The 19532-nt window shown below is 41.6% G+C and overlaps 1 protein-coding gene across 2 annotated transcripts; it reads right to left on the reverse strand.

The window, feature by feature from the left end:
- Window positions 1–10215: 10215 nt before the first annotated feature.
- Window positions 10216–17579, reverse strand: LOC115795215 (sterile alpha motif domain-containing protein 3-like). 2 transcript variants are annotated; one of them, XM_030751038.1, is made up of 7 exons: window positions 17346–17579; window positions 16471–16514; window positions 12676–12772; window positions 11534–12490; window positions 11194–11361; window positions 10978–11073; window positions 10216–10568 (listed from the first exon to the last, which is right to left on the reverse strand). In XM_030751038.1, the coding sequence occupies exons 4-7, from the start codon at window positions 12485–12487 to the stop codon at window positions 10251–10253; spliced, it is 1536 nt and encodes a 511-aa protein (XP_030606898.1). In that variant the 5' UTR covers window positions 12488–12490; window positions 12676–12772; window positions 16471–16514; window positions 17346–17579; the 3' UTR covers window positions 10216–10250. The 2 variants fall into 2 exon arrangements, with proteins under 2 accessions (XP_030606898.1, XP_030606897.1); XM_030751037.1 differs by lacking the exons at window positions 16471–16514; window positions 17346–17579 and having other exon boundaries at window positions 12676–13069.
- Window positions 17580–19532: the final 1953 nt, after the last annotated feature.

Here is a 19532-nt window from a genome sequence, read left to right on the forward strand (position 1 = left end):
AAGTAGAAGAGCTGCACAAAGGTCTGGAAAAGGAAGGAAATCTTTAGCATCATCCATTCGTGTCAAGGAAAAGGCTGATTGGCTGCACTCATGGCTAGGCAGAAGCTTCTGCTGGATAAGCATGCATTGGAGGAGCAGGAAGAACAGTTACAGAAATGAAAGGAAATGCTTAACCTTGTACAGGAAATGACTGCAAATATGCCTAAGCTGAGTGTACTAAGAGCCACAGGTATATCTGGTGTTAAAAACAGTGTTGCACAACAACTGAATGCCATGAACTCCTATGTCAATAAAAGGAAAGGAAGGCTAACAAACTGCTGTGCTGATGCTGCTGTGTTTATTCCCAAGTGATTGGAAGCACCTAAACATTTGCAAATGATGATTAGCAGTGATGATCCTGCTACAAAGCCTAAGGTTGAAACACTGACACACAATGCTCGTGCTCACATTTCTAACTAAAGCATCACCTAATCAGGCCACTGCTCAGGCCAGCGCTCAAGACGACAACTTGCATCAGAGAGCCACCTGTAATATCAATAGCTGCTCAGGCACGGGTGATGTCAGCAATGTATTTAGTGTTTTGAAAAGGCAAAATGAAATGACAGCTTTACTGATTTGACAACCGTAATCGCCATCTTTGCCCAAAAGAGACATCAAGACTTTTGAGGGAGATCCAGTGGAGTATCATTCATTTATGAGAGCTTCTGAAAATGATGTTGAAAGTAAAACTGACAGCCATCGTGACTGTCTTTACTAATGGTCACCCAAGGGAGGTAGTGAAAAGCTGTCTGCATGTGGACCCTGTGAGAGGCTATGCCCAAGCAAACGCTTTGTTACAGGAACATTTTGGAGGATTGCAGGTGCCTATAATGAAAAGGTGTTGGCATGGGGCCTAATTAAGTCAGAGGATGTCAAGGCAATTCAAGATTACAGTTTGAAGATGCTGTAATATTATGAATGAAGTGCAGTACTTGTATGATTTGGATACACCAACTAATATGCTAACCATAAACATGCTGTTGTCACATAAGCTAAGGATGGAGGACAACAGGATGTAACATAACAGAGAGATTTAGGCAAAGAGTTCCATTCAATGACATTGTTAAATTTGTTGAGAGACAAGTAAAGATTTTGGCATATCCTGTGTTTGGATATATTCAGGGTCCATCCCCAGCTTCAAGTAAGGTTAAGAACCAAGCCAGCCCGAGATTCAGAATAAGCCGCCCTAGATGAGAAGCCGCCCTGGGCGGCTGCCCATGTTGCCCATATCAGGAGCCGCCACTGGCAGAAAGAAGTGGAGGACCAAGCACTATTGCAGACAGTATTTTGATATCCAATGGGTTTAATGGGGCTGACAATAATGGTTGCAAACTTCCTATAGTTCCAGTACAAATTTGAGCTAAGAAAGGCAATAAGATGGTATTAACTTTGCCTTTCTAGACCAAGGTAGTGCTGCTGTCTTTTGTACTGTAAACTTGATGCGTAGATTTAATCTTTCTGGAGAAAAAAAACACATTCTCTTACAGGTGTTCAACAGTTATGATAATGAAATTGAAGTGGCAGGCTTGGATAGTGAGATGGTGTTTATGTTAGGGATGGCACATTACCACTTTTTTTTTGTCCGATACTGATATTTTACATTTGGATATCTGCCAATACTGATACAAATCTGATCTTTTTTTTAAAAAAAAAAAACAATTGTTTTTACATGCCGGGACCCTCTCTTCTTCTGCACCATGAACAGGAAGGGCCTGTAAATTTGGATTGTGGGACTGAACTTTTGGCAGATGATTTAGAAGTCAGAGTCAGCGTGGCAGTAAATGCCTTACATTGTTCTGATGAAGTAGATGCAATAAAGGGATGATATTTATGGCTGTTGTCACTGGTGACCCATCCAGCATATGGCTGACTTGTTTTGGAAGAGATGGTCTAAAGGACTTTTGCTTGAGCTACAGGACCAACATAGGTGGTCTGGCATTGATTGCAACTTGGTGGTAGATGTTGTGCTCATCATTGAGACACCTCCCAATTCATGGCTCATTGGAAGATTCACTTAGACCCTCACAGACAAGGAAAGATTTGTACGACACTTGATCATCAAGACCAAGACTAACTGTTTGGAGAGACCTATTACCAAAGCCTGTCTGCTGCTGGAGGCAAACATATGACTCTCTATCAAAGAGATGATCTTGACAGTTCACTGACATTTTTAGCTGATGGACTGTGAAAACATTTTTTTGGTCGTGGGCTTGAACCTCTTGGTTCGGGCTTTGAAATGACTTCTTTTTCTTATATTTTTATTTAGGTGTCAAATTTTGATTGATGCATGGTATTTGTGTTTATAGTTTATTATACACAGTTAATGGACTTACAGTAGCCATATGGTGTTGCGTGTCTATTTCTGAGATTATAATTGGCCTGCATGTCATGTGGGAGCTGTTTAATTAATGAGTAGAAATGTATTCACCTGTTCACTGGCGTGGCAGCATGTGGCAGTGAAGAGGAAGAGTGTATTTTTTGTTGACTGCTTTATTTGTGCATGTCAGTCACCTTGCTTTGTATGAATTGCCTTGGAGCAGCTTGATTGCGCTCAGGCTTGACTGCAGTGTGTATGGATTATTAGTGTAAATGAATGATCAATACAACGATGTTTTGAAACTGGATCATTTGTTGGTTGGTTCAAGAGTGAGTCAACACGGCAGTTCTTCCTGTTTCAGTTTTGTAGTGGCAAAAAAAAGTTTTGAGTCACTACAGAATTTCTGTAACATTTTTGTTGTGCTACCATTTGTGAGCTGATGCTAATATGGTTGCTCTGCTAATGACTGCTAATTACGCCACCATGGCTCTGCTCGATGTTAAACTTTTCAAAATTGCAGAGGCACAGAAAGCGTTCTACTGGCAACATCACAGTTGGAGAAGGAGAGTTCAATTCAGTTTTATTTATATAGCGCCAAATCACAACAAACAGTTGCCTCAAGGTGCTTTGTATTGTGGGTAAAGACCCTACAATAATACAGAGAAAACCCAACAGTCATAATGACCCCCTATGAGCAGCACTTAGAGACAGTGGGAAGGAAAAACTCCCTTTTAACAGGAAGAAACCTCCAGCAGAACCAGGCTCAGGGAGGGGCAGTCATCTGCTGTGACCGGTTGGGCTGAGGGGACAGAAAAAAAAGACATGCTGTGGAAGAGCGCCAGAGATTAATAACAATTAATGATTAAATGCAGAGTGGAGTATAAACAAAGTAAATAAGGTGAATGAAAAGAAACAGTGCATTATGGGAACCCCCCAGCAGCCTAGGCCTATAGCAGCGTAATTGAGGGGTGGTTCAGGGTCACCTGATCCAGCCCTAATGATAAGCTTCATCAAAAAGGAAAGTTTTAAGCCTAATCTTAAAAATAGAGAGGGTGTCTGTCTCCTGAATCCAAGCTGGGAGCTGGTTCCACAGAAGAGGGGCCTGAAAGCTGAAGGCTCTGCCTCCCATTCTACTTCTAAGATTCCTAGGAACCACAAGTAAGCCAGCATCCATTCCAGATTGTATCCTTCATTTGGATGTAATGTCTCTTGTTCTAGAACAGTCCATCAAGCTTAAAATATCAATGATACGCAACAGTCTTAAGCAAAGCGAGCTGAGCTGCTGAATCTACATTTCACTGCTGAAGACCAGGCTCTAGGCACAAACACACACGGGAAAACAGCTGCAGCACAAATGAGTCACTGAGGACTCCTTTTCAGGACTGAAAATCTTCCAACAAAAACCATGCGTCTGTCAGAGTTCACGAATACTGAGCTAACCAAACAAACATCAGAGTTTGGTCATCAGACCAAACAGTAGGAGAGGTCAGGTCATAGACAACAGCTCAGCCGAGGATAATGAAGCTCACAGCAGTCACAGCACAAACAGGTAGACAGGAGTCAAATCTCTGCAATGATCACCAACAGCCTCGGAGTCTGAAGGACAGAGGAAAGGTGGAGGGTTTCCAGATTTCATAAGAGGGCAGAGTGTTTTTTCTGCCTGAGGTTACACTTTGTTACAGTTGTGCAATCTCACTGAACAGGAACACCTGATGCCCAGTACATGAGATGATTAATGCCAGGAGGGGAAACTTCAGGACAGAAACGTGTTGTGTGATGTTAGATAAATGGTTCAATGACAAAGTCAGAGAGGTGAAATAATGTGGTTTCTCTTGTCTCTCTAAAGAGACTTTCTACATGTGTGCACCTTTTATGCAAAGTGAGACCTCCTATTCAGACTTCCACAAATTCATTAAAGCAACAACTCTGAGAAAGTTCAGAGGTCCAGTTTGTTCATTCATAAAAACAGGAATGGAAACACTTCCAACTGGATCATCCTATAGATGCACCAGTGTGGCCGACAGATTGTAGAGGAGGAAATACTAGAGGGCACAGCATCAGTGTTTTCCAAAAGGAACTTCAAATTTGGATTCGTCTGACCTCAGAGCAGTTTCCACATTGCCTCAATCCATTTTAAATGGGCCTTGGTTTCTTTTAATTTTGATGATTGTAACTGACAACTAATGAAAACCCCAAGTTCAGTATCTCAGAAAATTAGAATATTGTGAAAAGTTTCAATACTGGAGACACCCGGTGCCAAACTCTAATCAGCTAATTAACTCCAAACACCTGCAAAGGCCGTTTAATGGTCTCTCAGTCTAATTCTGTAGGCTACACAATCATGGGGAAGACTGCTGACTTGACAGTTGTCCAAAAGACCTTTGCACAAGGAGGGCAAGACACAAAAGGTGCACACATGTAGAAAGTCTCTTTAGAGAGACAAGAGCCAGCCTTTTTAACAATGACGTTAAAGAGGCTGGCTGTTCACAGAGCTCTGTGTCCAAGCACATTAATAGAGAGATGAAGGGAAGGAAAAGATGTGGTAGAAAAAGTGTACAACAATAGTGATAACTGCACCCTGGAGAGGATTATGAAACAAAAGCCATTCAAAAATGTGGGGGAGATTCACAAAGAGTGGACTGCAGCTGGAGTCAGTGCTTCAAGAACCACCACACACAGACGTATGCAGACATGGGTTTCAGCTGTCACAGTCCTCGTGTCGAGCCACTCTTGAACAAGAGACGGCGTCAGAAGCGTCTCACCTGGGCTAAAGACAAAAAGGACTGGACTGCTGCTGAGTGCTCCAAAGTTATGTTCTCTGATCAAAGTCAATTTTGCATTTCCTTTGGAAATCAAGGTCCCAGAGTCTGGAGGAAGAGAGGAGAGGCACAGAATCCACGTTGGCTGAGGTCCAGTGTAAAGTTTCCACAGTCAGTGATGGTTTGGGGTGCCATGTCATCTGCTGGTGTTGGTCCACTGTGTTTTCTGAGGTCCAAGGTCAACGTAGCCGTCTACCAGGAGGTTTTAGAGCACTTCATGCTTCCTGCTGCTGACCAACTTTATGGAGATGCAGATTTCATTTTCCAACAGGACTTGGCACCTGCACACAGTGCCAAAGCTACCAGTACCTGCTTTAAGGACCATGGTATCCCTGTTCTTAATTGGCCAGCAAACTCGCCTGACCTTAACCCCATAGAAAATCTATGGACTATTGTGAAGAGGAAGATGTGATACACCAGACCCAACAATTCAGAAGGACTGAAGGCCACTATCAGAGCAGCCTGGGCTCTCATAACACCTGAGCAGTGCCACAGACTGATGGACTCCATGCCACGCCGCATTGCTGCAGTAATCCAGGAAAAAGGAGCCCCAACTAAGTACTGAGTGCTGTACATGCTCATACTTTTCAGTTGGCCAACATTTCTTCATCACACCTTTCTCCAACTCTGATAATTGGATGGGAAAAAAAATAAATATATATATAAAATTGACTAATATAAACAATAATACAATAACAGTTTGAGATGTAGTGGAGGCAGTGATATTTGGTGCCACAGCAATGATGTGCAATAACAGCAGCGTGAGAGTGTGCAAGGATCGCTGGAGGGAGAGCAGTGCAGCTACACAGCCCCACCAGAGTTCAACAGCCTTACAGCTTCAGGGAAGAAGCTGTTCCTCAGTCTGGTGGTCCTGCTCTTAATGCTCCTCGGTTTCCTACCTGAGGGGAGTGGAACAAAAAGTGGGTGTGTAGGGTCCTTCAGGATGCAGGTGGCCCTTTTCCTGCATCTGGCGGTGTAAATATCAGTGGTGGTAAAGAGGCTGACTCCAACCGTCCTCTGTGCAGCCTTCACAACCCTCTGCAGAGCTTTCTTCTCTGCCTCAGAGCAGCTTTCGTGCCACACAGTGATGCAGGAGCCCAGGATGCTCTCCACAACACATCTGTAGAATGAGGAGAGGAGCGAGCTTCTGAGTCCAGAGCACCTCGGCCTCTTGAGGAAGTAGAGGTGCTGGTGTGCCTTCTTGACCAGACTGGAAGTGTTGTTGCCCCAGTTGAGGTTGTTACTTAGGTGAACACCTGTACCTGAGGACCACTTCCACCGCAGGTTCAGCACACAACCCTGGGGGGAGCCTTTGCTGAGGATGATTGCGGAGGAGGAGATGTCGTGGATCCTCACAGATTTCGGCCTATTTGTCAGGAAATCCAGGACCCAGTTGCAGAGGGAGGAGCTCAGTCCAAGTGTGAACTGTCTGTGCACCAGGTTCTGTGGAACGATGGTGTGGAAGGCTGATGTGAAGTCCACAAAGAGTATATGGACATAGGAGTCCTTACACTGCAGGTGGGTGACAGTGATGTGAACCTCAGAGGAAATCGCATCCTCCATGGACCGGTTCTTCTGGTATGCATATTGGTGTGGGTCCACAGTGACATCAATGGTATCCTTGATGTGGGCCATAACCAGTCTCTCAAAGCACTTCATGACTATTAGGGTGAGAGCTACTGGCCGATAGTCATTCAGGCCTGTCACTGTGGGAGCTCTCGGGGACCGGAATGATGATTGCAGTCTTTAAGCAGGTGGGGACAGCTGCCTGTGTGAGGGAGGAGTTGAAAATGTCCGTCAACACCCCAGAGAGTTGGTTTGTACAGACCCTTAGCACCCGCCCAGGGATGTTATCTTGGCCAGGAGATTTGCAAGGATTAATCCTCTGTCGAATCCTCCTCTGCTGGGGTCACACTGAGGGGCTCTTCTCCAGGTGGGGGAGGAGGTGGTGGGGTCTGTTAGGGATTATTTTTTACTCGGTGAATAAAGGACAAATGTTTAAAGGTAAACTCCAGTAACTTAAATAATAAACAGTGGATCAACCAAATAATAAACTATTAAACAATACATTAGACAGAGTAAATGACCAGAAAGTAGTAGACTAACTTCTCTGTTCCAGTACATCTTATCTTGAGGACCGGCCACAAGGACACCTAATTAAAACATCAGGAAGATGATGTGCTTATGACTCCACAGCTGAGGAATCATGAGTCATGAAAACCAGCTTGGAAAAGACTGAGTGACGACGGTCAACTCGTAGCACCCAGAGATTGTTTATGTATAGATAAGAGGAGGCTGACAGTATAAAAATGTTTTGGTTAGACAGGAACACAGGCTTAGAGAGAGAGAGCACACACAGGCCTGTCTCTTCTGAGTCCCCACATACATGTGTGCATTTTTCCTGATTCTTTAATATATTAAATGTTTTACTTTTCTAATTAAAGTGTTTCAGGTGTCTTCCTTCACAAAAAACCTGTTTACCTGTCAGTTCCTCAAAGCAGGCATAGAATCTGTTAAGTGTGTCAGGCAGAGAGGGGTCCCTAGGACATTGTGCATCTCTGGGGTTAGAGTCTATGACGCACTTGATGCCCTTCCACATGCTATGTAGATCCTGGGAGGAGACGAGTCCCTGGATCTTCTGAGCAAATGTGGCTTTAGCCCTCTTTGTGCCAGCAGTCAGCTCTCTTCTGGCCCTCCTTAGTGTCTGTGAGTCATCTAACCTGAACGCAGCATCCCTTGCTTTCAGCAGAGAGCAAATCTCTGCATCCAGCCACGGTTTCTGGTTAGGGTGGCATGACACAGTCCTGGTGGTGGTAACATCCCCAACACACTTGCTTATATATCCGAGGACAGCAGATGTATAGTCTCCAGATCCACGTTTCACTCACAGTCAGCAGCCTCCCTGAAGACACTGCCAGCCAGTAGTCTTTCTGATTGGCTGCCCATGTGCTTCAGCTCTGCTAAGGTGGAGCAGCTTTAACGGGGGCTGACTGATTTTCCTTGTTTTCTGTCATATAAAACCACTATCAGCCAAAATCTCTAGCTTCAGACTGCTCTAAATACTCACTTTACAGTTTACATCAGTCGAACAACTGTTGTGAGAGGAAGAGAAGGAGGCAGAGCTCACAGGCACTGGATGCTGCTTCTCAGCAGGCTTTCAGAAACCAATCAGGAGAAAGTAGATTTTTAAGGAGGGGAGCTATAAAGGAAGAGAAGCTAGTATTACCTCTTTAAAAACAGATCTCGGTGCAGCAATATGAGAGAAATTAATTATGCAACACTATTGTAGTGGAGTCCCAGACTAAAAACGTGGAGTTGGAATTGAGTCTAAGCAGTTCTCTTTAAAGTGCAGGAAGAATAATGGTCAAGGTCATTTTCTGCAGCTGATCTTAGAAAATCTGTGCTGCTGCATGCATCATAACATTGTCTCTTGAATTTTGAGCATCCTGCTGTACATGGAGCTCATGTAGAAGACTGTAGGTGTGTCATTTTGCCTTTGGCATGGGCTGTTTTTACTGATATCTTAATGTACTTAGGTCAGAAAATGTGACCACCTGCATAAGGACATTGTAGTGTTTTGACCTACTGTGTATTGATCATTTACCTGATTCTCAAAGTATAATATGTATATACACACAGATGTCTTGGTCTGGCCATAGGAGTTTAGGTGAGATGTGGAAGGTTTTCCTGAAGGACATCTTGTATCCTCCTGACTTTCAGCTCACCACTTTACCATGCTCTGGGCATCTGTGGGGAACACGGTTCCTGCTACTTTCTGGGCCATGTATTACCCGGTGAGTCAACCTGAGGCTCTGCAGTTCAGGAGCTCGAGGATGTCCTGAGACTGAGTGGAGCTGAATTCAGCAGGGATAAAGATGTGATGCTGACCCAAGAGCACCTGAAGGAGCTCCTCCACACTGTAAAACCCAATAAGTTAATTCTACTCAAAATTTTTGGTGAAACTGATTACATAAAATATTTTAAGTAACCAAGACTCAAAAATAAAAGTTAAATAAACACACAATATGTAGTAGCTCTGAATAAATATTTTTAAGTAACACTGCTAAATGTTTTCATGTGAAATGCACATTTGTGATTTGGTACTATCTACTTGTTATTTTGAGTTTCAAGTACAAATCTTAATCAAGCATAAAATGCTTAAATTTTCTAACTACTTTTATGAAATAATATTTAGTTTTCAAATGTTAACCATTTTAAGTTTATGGGACTCAGTTTTTAAATATCAGATCTGTCTTTTAAATTGGATTTCTGAAGAAAAATGCAAAAAAAAAAAAAAAAAAATTACACATTTAAAAACATAAGAGGCAATATAAATTTCAGTTACAAATTTATTAAGTAACTTTACAACATAGCTTGTCTAACAAAATGTCTTAACAACCAGACAACCAAAAACACAAAGTGCCACAGGGGGAAAGGGCTGAAATCCTCTTTCACAATTGACAATTCTTGATGGGCAACAGTAATAAATGACAAATTAAATTCCCTTGCATTAATTTTCTTTAAAAAAAAAATCCCTCTGGCAAAGCCAAAGAAATGTTATTAGAAAAAAAATTCTAAAACATCCACTTTACGCACAAGCTTACAATATAAGCAATAAAGAATGTCCTCAGTATTACAACAGTATTTTGAGTGGATAAACAAATGATTTAAAAAGAAAAATCTTAGATCAAATCCTGCAACATCAGATGGGAAATTTGAATTAAATTACAGTAAAGCTAATACACTGAAATATTACTGGGAACCTTTTTAATATGCTAATCCAGTGGTTCTACAAAAACAGCAAAGGATTACTGTTAAACATGTAGAACATAACCATGCTGTCACCAACAGGAATAAAACTTTACATAGAAAAATACTTTAGAAATTTTAGAAATACATAAAACTCTTTTATAAAACTTCAGTGCCTTATGTCAGTTACGTAATGAAGTACAACGTGGAGTGTATAAACAATATTTTCTCTATTCATTTTTTTTTTAACTTATCCAGACTGAAAAATGATAAATTGAAGTACTTGCTTTAACAGGCACTTCAGGGTTGTGTTGGGACCCTGGACATTATTCTGCTGCCAACAGGTCATTTTTTAGACTTAGCACTTTAGGCTTCAACTTCCCATCCTCCAGACCCATCAAGACTTTCTGAATAAAGTCAAATGTGTTAGCCAAACATTTTGGGTAGTTTAGATGCAGGGCGTATGTTAGTGCAAATAATACTACAAATGCATCAGCCAGGGTGGGGAAATCAATGATTATGTTACCCTCAATCAAAACTGCGATCTTCTCGGGGGAGAAGAATGTTGCATCAATGGAATTGGCTCTGATTAAGAGGAGTCCAAGTGGCACTTCCCTAATATCTGGTTCGTCGGAGTGCGTCATCTACAAAAGAAAAGGAAAAAAAAAAAAAAAAATCCCTACACGTTAGATCATTTCTATTCCTCTTAGCCTCATCTATACAAATTACATTTCTGGATTATACTTAGCTCAGAAATAAAGCAAACAAACAAGCCAAAACACACCAAAGATTCAGCAAAATCATACATTTTCATAGTAATAACTAAAATCAATGGAAGGTCTAATTTTAAGCAAGGTAAACTGTACAGTGATCTATGGTTGGGCTAGGAAATTATAGAAAATAACTGGTGTTTCCATGATGTTATATGGACAATGTTGTAGACCGATCCAAAGGCTGGCAATACTTCTTCTCACACTTTCAAAGTGTTATGTTTTGGAAAATATGAACAAGGTTAATACAAGGATATTGTTGACAACTTTGTCCAAAACTTACATCCCAAGTTTTGATGAAGGTGGAGGTGTCTTCGTGCAAATAGGGAGGAAGGGCGTGAAGCACAACAGCGCGTCGAACATGGATATCAGCTTGTTCCTGCATCATGAGAACATTTTTTTTAATTCATCAGTTTACCTAGTCAAGAGTGGTATATAAAATTATAAAATAGGTAAAACTTAATAAACCTCAAAACAACGAAAAAGAAAAAACACTAACCTGGAGATCATAGGTTCTGAAGAGCTGAGACAGAACATCAGACACTTTCCCTGTGCGAGCAGCTTTCTTTCTGAATAAGCTCTGGAGGCGGGGGATATGTTGGTCCAACACAGCATAGAAGTGGTTCTTCAGGTTGAGGTTTGTAATCCTGTGAAACTCTGCACAGATCTGAACACAAAGGATAAATTTACAAGTTTCAATTAGTCTACAAATCTTTGCAAAATACAAACAAATCCTTACACTACCAAAGTATAATTTGTATTAATTCATACAGACCACTTAACAGAAACGAATACAATATAAATCTCGTTATAAATATTATTTAAGGAAACATTCTTACCTGGGACTCCATTTTCAGAGCAGGCCAGCGATCCAGGATCTCTGCTACTGGTATTTCATCACTGATTATCTCTTTGCGTCGCAGGGCAAAGGTGGTGTGCATTAGCTTTGTCAGCAGGCTGTGATTCTTTTCACTTTTCTTGACTTCATCCACCATCTGTAGTCTTAGCTGGTCAAGGCTAACAGCATCTTCACCCCTTGGGAAATTTGGCAGAAAATTAACTTCTGCCCTTTTAGGTCTTTTTATGTTAGTGTGTGGTGACTGTTTGTCTGGGTCATTTCTACTTCTCTTTCCCGAATTCACAGCTATCTCTTGAAAACCAGCCCGACTCAACTTAGCACGAAAGTTACCCATCTTAAACTTCAGGCTATTTTTCCATCCATACCAACCCGTCTGTGATCCAGGCTCCTTTAGACAAGGATGTTTGGTGATGAGAGCTTCGGCTACCATTGATACTTCCCGATCACTGGGGTATGCTTTAAAACCATGCATTTTAGCTGCAAGAGTTTCAAGAATGTCATGCTTTTGTCCCCTAGACAACTTGAGAACCTTTCCTGTTCGCTCATAGGCAATATCCCCCTCACCAAGTAGAAGTTCTACCTCATAGGAAAAAGTAGGAATAGGGAAATCCTGAGGCCATCTTTCAACCCTGTCTGGAGTCATGGCATGGGGTAGTATTATTGGGTCATCTGACGCAACTGAACTATCATCATTCTCTGGTCTCACAACTTTTACAACAGCTTTCTGTGGAAGCTCCTCAATATCTACAAGTGAACAGAGCTGCCTGTCAAAGTCTGGGTCTTCATATAATAAGCTAAAGTCACAGTCAAGGTTTAACCTCTCTTTTATAATGTCCTTTAGCTCATCTACTGATTCTGGGCGTGAGATTAAAGTCAGTTTTCTCACAATGTCCGCTGAGACATGAACATGAAGCAGTAGGGCTTGAGCAGCCATTCCCTATAAATAGACAAAGGAAAATAAAGAAGAGTAATTAAGTTTTAATATTTTTTTTTCATTCCAAACTATTTGGCTGCATGTGACTTATTCTGAAAGCAATACTAATCCTACCAGTGTCTGATCAAAATAAATCTTTTTTGTGTCAACAACAGATGTCCATCAACAGTATATGCTGTCAGACTTACTGTATCATTTAGTTCCGACAGCTGAAACACCGAAAAGCTGTCTGTTAATGTCAGCTCAAATGACCTCAAATGCTCAATATACCAGCATTCGTAATTCCTGCAAAAAAAGAAAATACAATCATTTGCAAGCAGGATATGTTCAATTCTGCTGAATGTTGGAAGCCCTCCAGTCTGGCCTGCAGAGACAAACATTCCATTTGCATACTCTGTTCCATTTAAGGACACCCTGTTTGTGGTATATATGTTTTGGCTGTCTGTCTTTGTCTTGATGAAATCTTGTGCTACTTGGGGCAAAGTTGCAACTTGGACACAGGTGACACTTGAAGCTTGTGCTTGGGGTTTGAAAAACAAGGGTGCATTGAGGTGATAAGCCATCATATGCTGATGCCTGGTTGCAAGTGTTTTCAAAACATTCCTGAAATTCTTTGTATCCTGGATCACTCCCTTGAAAAAACGATGTTTCCCCTCAAATCTCATGGTCCATAAGTGAATCAGAGGACCGAAGCGCTTTATTAGCTCAGGGTAGTGCTCAACATAATGATGCTTGGGTTTGAGCCTAAAATCAGGAAACACAGTTTTAAGGCCTTGTCTGTGCTCCCTTATTTTGGTTTGCAGGTACTGAATAGATTCTTCTGTGAAAGATGGAGACAACACAAGCTGCACAACTTCTCTGAGATCCATCAATGTAGCCCATACTTCATCCTGCTCAGGGATTTTACCTCCCACCATAAGTGGTATTAACACTAGAAGTCCCAGAGAAGGGTCATTTAACATTTCTACCTTTGGAGCCCAGAGACGGGTCAAGTGACCTGAAGGATTTTAGCTAACATCCTATAATCAGGTGTGAACAGGCGCTTTTGTTCTGTAAATAAGGCCATTACTGGCGCACCACAGGAGGGGGGAAAGCTTAACTCCCAACTAACTGTCTAGTTAGTTCTAGTCAGTATATTGTATTTTATAATATAAAGATTATATATATTATATTTAGCTTAGTTTTATTTTAGCAAAAAAGCACAATGAATTATTTTTAATATTTTAAATGGAGAATTAGAAATTTTACAGCCAGGTACAGCTGTGAGCAATGACCAGAAGTATTTGTGTCTAAGTCAAGAGGACTGAAATTCCAGCATGAGAAATATACAAAAGAACAACTGTTATTTGTTTAAATGCTTTTTATTTTTGTCATTAAAAACGATACAAAAAATACAAGAAATAAAACAATTCCATACATATTTACACTAGGCACAGTGGGGGGCTGCGTGTGTGTGTGTGAGTGGCATGTCTTTGTGTGACTGGCATTTCAGCACTCACTCAGCAGTCTGTCTGCACTGTCGGAACATACCTGGCACTGCCAGGGTATGTCCCTGGTACATTTGCCACATGTGTATTTGTAGCAGTCAACACATCTCACAGTTGCACAATTGTTCGTGGGGTGGCTGTAGCTCAGTAGGTAGAGCAGGTCACCTACTGATCGGAAGGTCAGCGGTTCGAATCCTGGCTACTCTAGGCTACATGCCAATGTATCCTTGGGCAAGATACTTAACCCCAAGTTGCTCTCCGACCGTTCTGTCGGAGTATGTATGCGTGTGAATGTTAGTTAATTAAAAGCACTTAGCTTCGTAAAAATGGAAGTGCTTGTATGAATGGGAGTGCATGGGTGAATGCAAACAGGTTGTATAAGCGCTTTGAGTGCTCATACTGAGTAGAAAAGCGCTATATAAGAACTAGTCCATTTACCATTCGTGCATCGATGGTTGACCTGACACTTCGCCCTTTTGCCTGGGCTGGGTGTGGAAGGTTGTTGCCGAAGCAGTTTCTCCTTGTGTGCCTTCTTCTCACTCACATGAGAGTTACCCAACTCTTTTGCAAGCTCAACCAGGAAGTCCACCCGTCTCTCCTGCACCCCAATGCATGCCTGATAAAGCACATGTGCATTCAGTGCTGCCATGTCAATCATGTTGTAGAACACGGCAACTGGCCATCTCCGTGTTCCTGCACGCACGCTGTACTCCCGCACCATTTGGTCCATCACATCCACACCGCACTTTGTTTTGTTGTATTGTGTGACCGTGTTTGGCTTCCTTTTGGTGGTATCCTCAGTCTCAACCACGCTGTGCATGCTGCTGAGAACGTAAACGGCCTTCTTCCGTTTGGGCGCATACACTGTCAGCGTGGCACCAGTGGTTGAAAACACCTGAGTGGTGAATTCAGTGCGATCCATCTGTCTAGCGGATTGAGGAATTTCCCGGCGACTCTTGTTGACTGTGCCGAGGATAGTGGTTTTCCGGCTACGCAGTCGTTGTGCAAGTGACAGTGATGTAAAGCTTACACTTGCTTACACTTTTTGCATGACTTTTTTTGAGGTGGATCAACACAATTAATTTGGTTAGTTTATTTCTAAACTGTCATTTTGAACCCACTTATCTTTTTTTAAAAGAAAAACATTACTAATTTCTTTTAGAAAAACCTTTGCATATTTCTTGAAACAGATTGTATGTTTTGCAAACTATATGTACAACCCTCTCTGCAGAGCATTACCTACAGGAGAGTCTACTGTAGAGCTGCCTCCATCAAAGATCCCACCCAACCCCAACATGGACTATTCACACTCCTACCTTTTGGCCTGACGGTACAGAAGTGTGAAATGCTTTTGTGAGTTCGCTCTCCTCCCCCCCTGCTGATTCCTCAGGCAATGGCCACATTTACAATTGAAGGGATGCTAATTGGAGCCATCAGAGTCGTCAGTTTGGACTAAGGGTCTTTTGACCCTCTTTCAGGACTTGAGGGGGAGGTCGAAATCCTGGGGACTTGTAGTGAATCAGTGTACTGTACAGGCATGACTAGAGGGTAATGACTCTTCACAAAGGTTTTTCTCCGCTTAGCAGTGGATAACTCTGCACCTGCTGTAGCTGCATTAACAAAAACATTGGTGTTCATGACAGCTTCCACCAACTCATTCAGTACGACTTCGCTCACTGACTGACTATGCTGGTGCAGAATGTTGTTAATTGAGTCTCTCACAAGAGGTTTGGACAGTGAAAATATCTGTAACAAGTCATCTATAATGTTCTGTATGGCTGTCTCTGTCACATGAAGAACACTATACATTTTTAAGAAGAGGGAAGCCAAGTTGTTTTTTAACTGAACTTGCAGTTCCCGTGTGTCATGTGTGGAATCAGGAGGATTAGAAGAAGGACTTCCAAGTTCATAGTCATAGTTTGATGGACCAGCATCCTCACATTCAACATTATGCTGTAAAGGATGGCTAACAGTTTCTTCAAGGATAATTTCACACTTAAAGTCTGAAATATCACCATCAGAATGACACCTACTCCTATGAGTATTGAAGGAAGAATACACATTAGTACGGTAGTAACAATGTTTAAATGGACAATCCACTGTCTCATTCTGTTTTAGGTGTGTCCTTAAGTGACTGAGAAGATTTTTATCATTGAATGGTTGGCTGAATCCACAAAGAGGGCAAAGGAATGCGGCACTTTGATCTCTACTTCGCACAACTTTCTGAGAATGTATTCGTGTTATATGAATTTTCAAAGCATTCAGTGACTGAAATGTACAGATACAGTAATCATATGGACATGGCAAACGACTGACTGAGGAAACATTGTTATGATGTAACCGATAGTGTTCAAGCACATTTAGCTGTTTTTCAAAGATAAGGTCACAAAGTTTGCACTTCAAGGCCATTGAATGAGTTTATGTTTACTGGTGTTCTATACTAAAGTAACTGTGAAAGTTCTATCAATGTTTTGTGATTTTTAGCAATCAACATACCAAAATGAAATCTTGGTACATCAGCAAGGAGTTTCAGCTTCAGCCTGAAAACAGAGAAAGAAGCAACTGTGTGTTATTTCCAGCACTTGGAAGTATCAATGACACATTTGGCCTAATCAGTTATCATTCAAACACTACAAATGCAGGTGCTCTAACAACCACTTTTTAAACATTTGCTAATAGCATGTAATAGAAACCCCAAAAGGACAAAAAGTCACAAACTAAAAAAAAACTAAAACAGGGATAAGGAAAACTGAAGTTAAGAATAAAATAAAGAGGAATAAACCTATTTGGCAAATATATTTATGGATTCACCCTTAATAACGTTAACCTAAAATAGACCAGGCAAAATGAACAGTTTGATAGTTCAGGAGATCAACTATGGAATTTTAAAATAATTTTTATATATCATTCTGTGCGTACAATTATGATGCCCCAGTTATGTATAATTCCAGAGAAGGAACATGGGTTTCAAGTTATATCAGTGAGCAAAAGGGTCAGCCAAAGACCATGACCATAAATGTTTTAAGTGTGAAAAAGCTCAGCAGTGCACGCTCTGACTAAACACTGAATCCAAAAGGCAGTTTATAATCTGCAAGTCAGTTTAGTACTCCAGAAATGGCTTCGGAAAACCCATTTTAAAATAGTAAAAGATTGGAAAATTATGCGCAGGGCTTTCCTGTAATGCAGGCATGCAGAAGACACTGGGGTAAAGACACCAAGATCATATACTAGAACCTATTTTCTACAACGCGACGCGAAAAAAAAATGACTCGTATCACATTTCTTAAATGCCTGCTACAATCGTACATTTATGACAATGAAGATTCATGCTACAACGGAGAAATATGGTTTTCAGATAAAATAAAACTTACCACAAAAGCGCTCCCAAAGACAAAATTGCTGCAATGGCGGTAAATGCAGCTAGCGAAGTGCAGACCGTTAGCTGCTCCAATTCAAAAGTCTGTAACATGCCACAGCACGACGTCCTCTAGCCAGCGTCAAAGGCAATGCAGTAAAAACACCTCCTGTAGCCAATATGACTTGATTTCTGTTTGGATATGAACGTTTTACAAGTTCTGTAACGACCATGAATTTGGACGAGAAGCGAGGATTACAAGATGGCGTAGGTTTCCAGTACCTCATCAAGAAACAGAAGGCAGACGTACGTACGTAGGCACGTAGGTGACGTCAGGGACAACTCTAATTATTTGAGGGCTATGTCTGAAACTAATCAATATAATCAAGTACTGATAACTTAAAAAAAGAAATTGGTTCAAACTACTCAGAAAAATAAAGGTGTATGAACTTATAACAGGTTTTTAAGTAGTTGCAACTCATTTTCTTTATCAAACTATTACTATTCAGTCTTACAGTGCACATGGGTACATAGACAAAGAAATTCTGCATCAGTGCATGTAAGGATGTGAAGCTGAAATATACTGAACTGACTTTCTCCACAGAGAGCGCCATCGAGGAGAGCCTCCGCCTGTCCTCATCCTCCATGAACATCAGAGTGGTTCAGGAGGACTTCAGTCTGTGTGTGGATGCCGAGTGCTCAATGCCAGGGGACATCATCACCCTGTACCCTAAGACTAGGCACCTGGACCCTGAGCTCTACGAGGACCCAGAGGTAACCCAGATCAGTTAACTAATCACAGAAACACTTTGTTCATAAAAACCAGACACAGCTGGTGGGGAAAGTTGGGGTACGCCCTGGACAGGTAAACAGTCTATTGCAGGGCTCCATCTAAATCCAACTTTATTAAGATCTTCTAGTGCTGATATCAGTTTGCTGATTTTTGCATTTTGTGTAACATAGGTGATATTAATTGATTTTTGAAAATCAGTTCACTTTGCCCAGAAGGTCCAGAGGACGTGAGGACGTAACAACAAAAATAACGATTTTAAATACCCAGGGGTAAAAAAAAAAAAAAAAAAAAAAGGTAGCACGCACGCCACACATTAGCCACACGTTAGCCACAGGTTAAGCTGAAACATTGGCATGTTATTCTCTGGAGCTTGAAAAAAGCAACCAAAACATCCCCATACTACCAGCTGACAAGGGGAGGTGCACCATTCTAAATCCAACTGATTACCACTCCAAAAACATCTACACTACTCAGTTACAATACTTATGAGGGTTTAAGACGAGCCCCCACAAACAACTACAAGAAGGAGGTCATCTGCTGCCTACCACAACTTATTTTCAAGAAAACCATTGAAGCACCCTACATACTGCCACATTTACCCCAGAGAAATTACACCATGCATTTATGGACTTCCAAAGGCCCCAAAGGAAACCCCCCTCAGACCCATCATCAGCAGTATATACTCAGTCACCTACACCATCACCTCGCTACCATGTTATCTGTGTTTGTAGGCAACACATCCCATCACATTGAAAACACCAGACTTCATGAACAAGGTCTGTAATCTTACACTGAATCCAGATGAATCATTTTGTCCTTTGATGTGGTTTCACTTTTTACTTGCATACCCACAACTGAGGCAGTGGAGACCATAAGAAAATGACACAGAACCAGCTTTACCCCAGATCAGATTTGTGCACTGTTAGACCTCTGCTTTACCACAACACATTTCAAATACAATGGTTTCTACTGACAAAAGCATGGGTGCCATGTGTCACCCATTGTAGCCAACCTTTACATGGAGGAAGTGGAAAGTAAAGCTCTTGGTTCCTTTAAAGGGATAGCACCTACCCAGTGGAACAGAAATGTGGATGGTACCTGGATCAAAACCAAACCTGAGAAGTAGAATCCTTCAGTGACCACATCAACTCAGTGGATAAAACCATAAGGTTTACCAAGGAGGATGCCAGGGATAATGGGTTACCTTTCCTGGACTGTGTTGAGCTCAATAAGGACAATGGAAGCCTCAACACTGAAGTTTACCAGAAGCCCACTCTTTGACTCCCACCACCCACTGGAACACAAACTTTAGGTTATCAGGACCCTGCAACACTGGGCAGAAAACATGGATGCAGAAGGGAAAGAAAACGGAACCTTCACATGTAACGAAAGTTCTTAAAACTATTAAAG

The sequence above is a fragment of the Archocentrus centrarchus genome, chromosome 17 (genome assembly GCF_007364275.1).
Source record: "Archocentrus centrarchus isolate MPI-CPG fArcCen1 chromosome 17, fArcCen1, whole genome shotgun sequence".
NCBI lineage: Eukaryota > Metazoa > Chordata > Actinopteri > Cichliformes > Cichlidae > Archocentrus > Archocentrus centrarchus.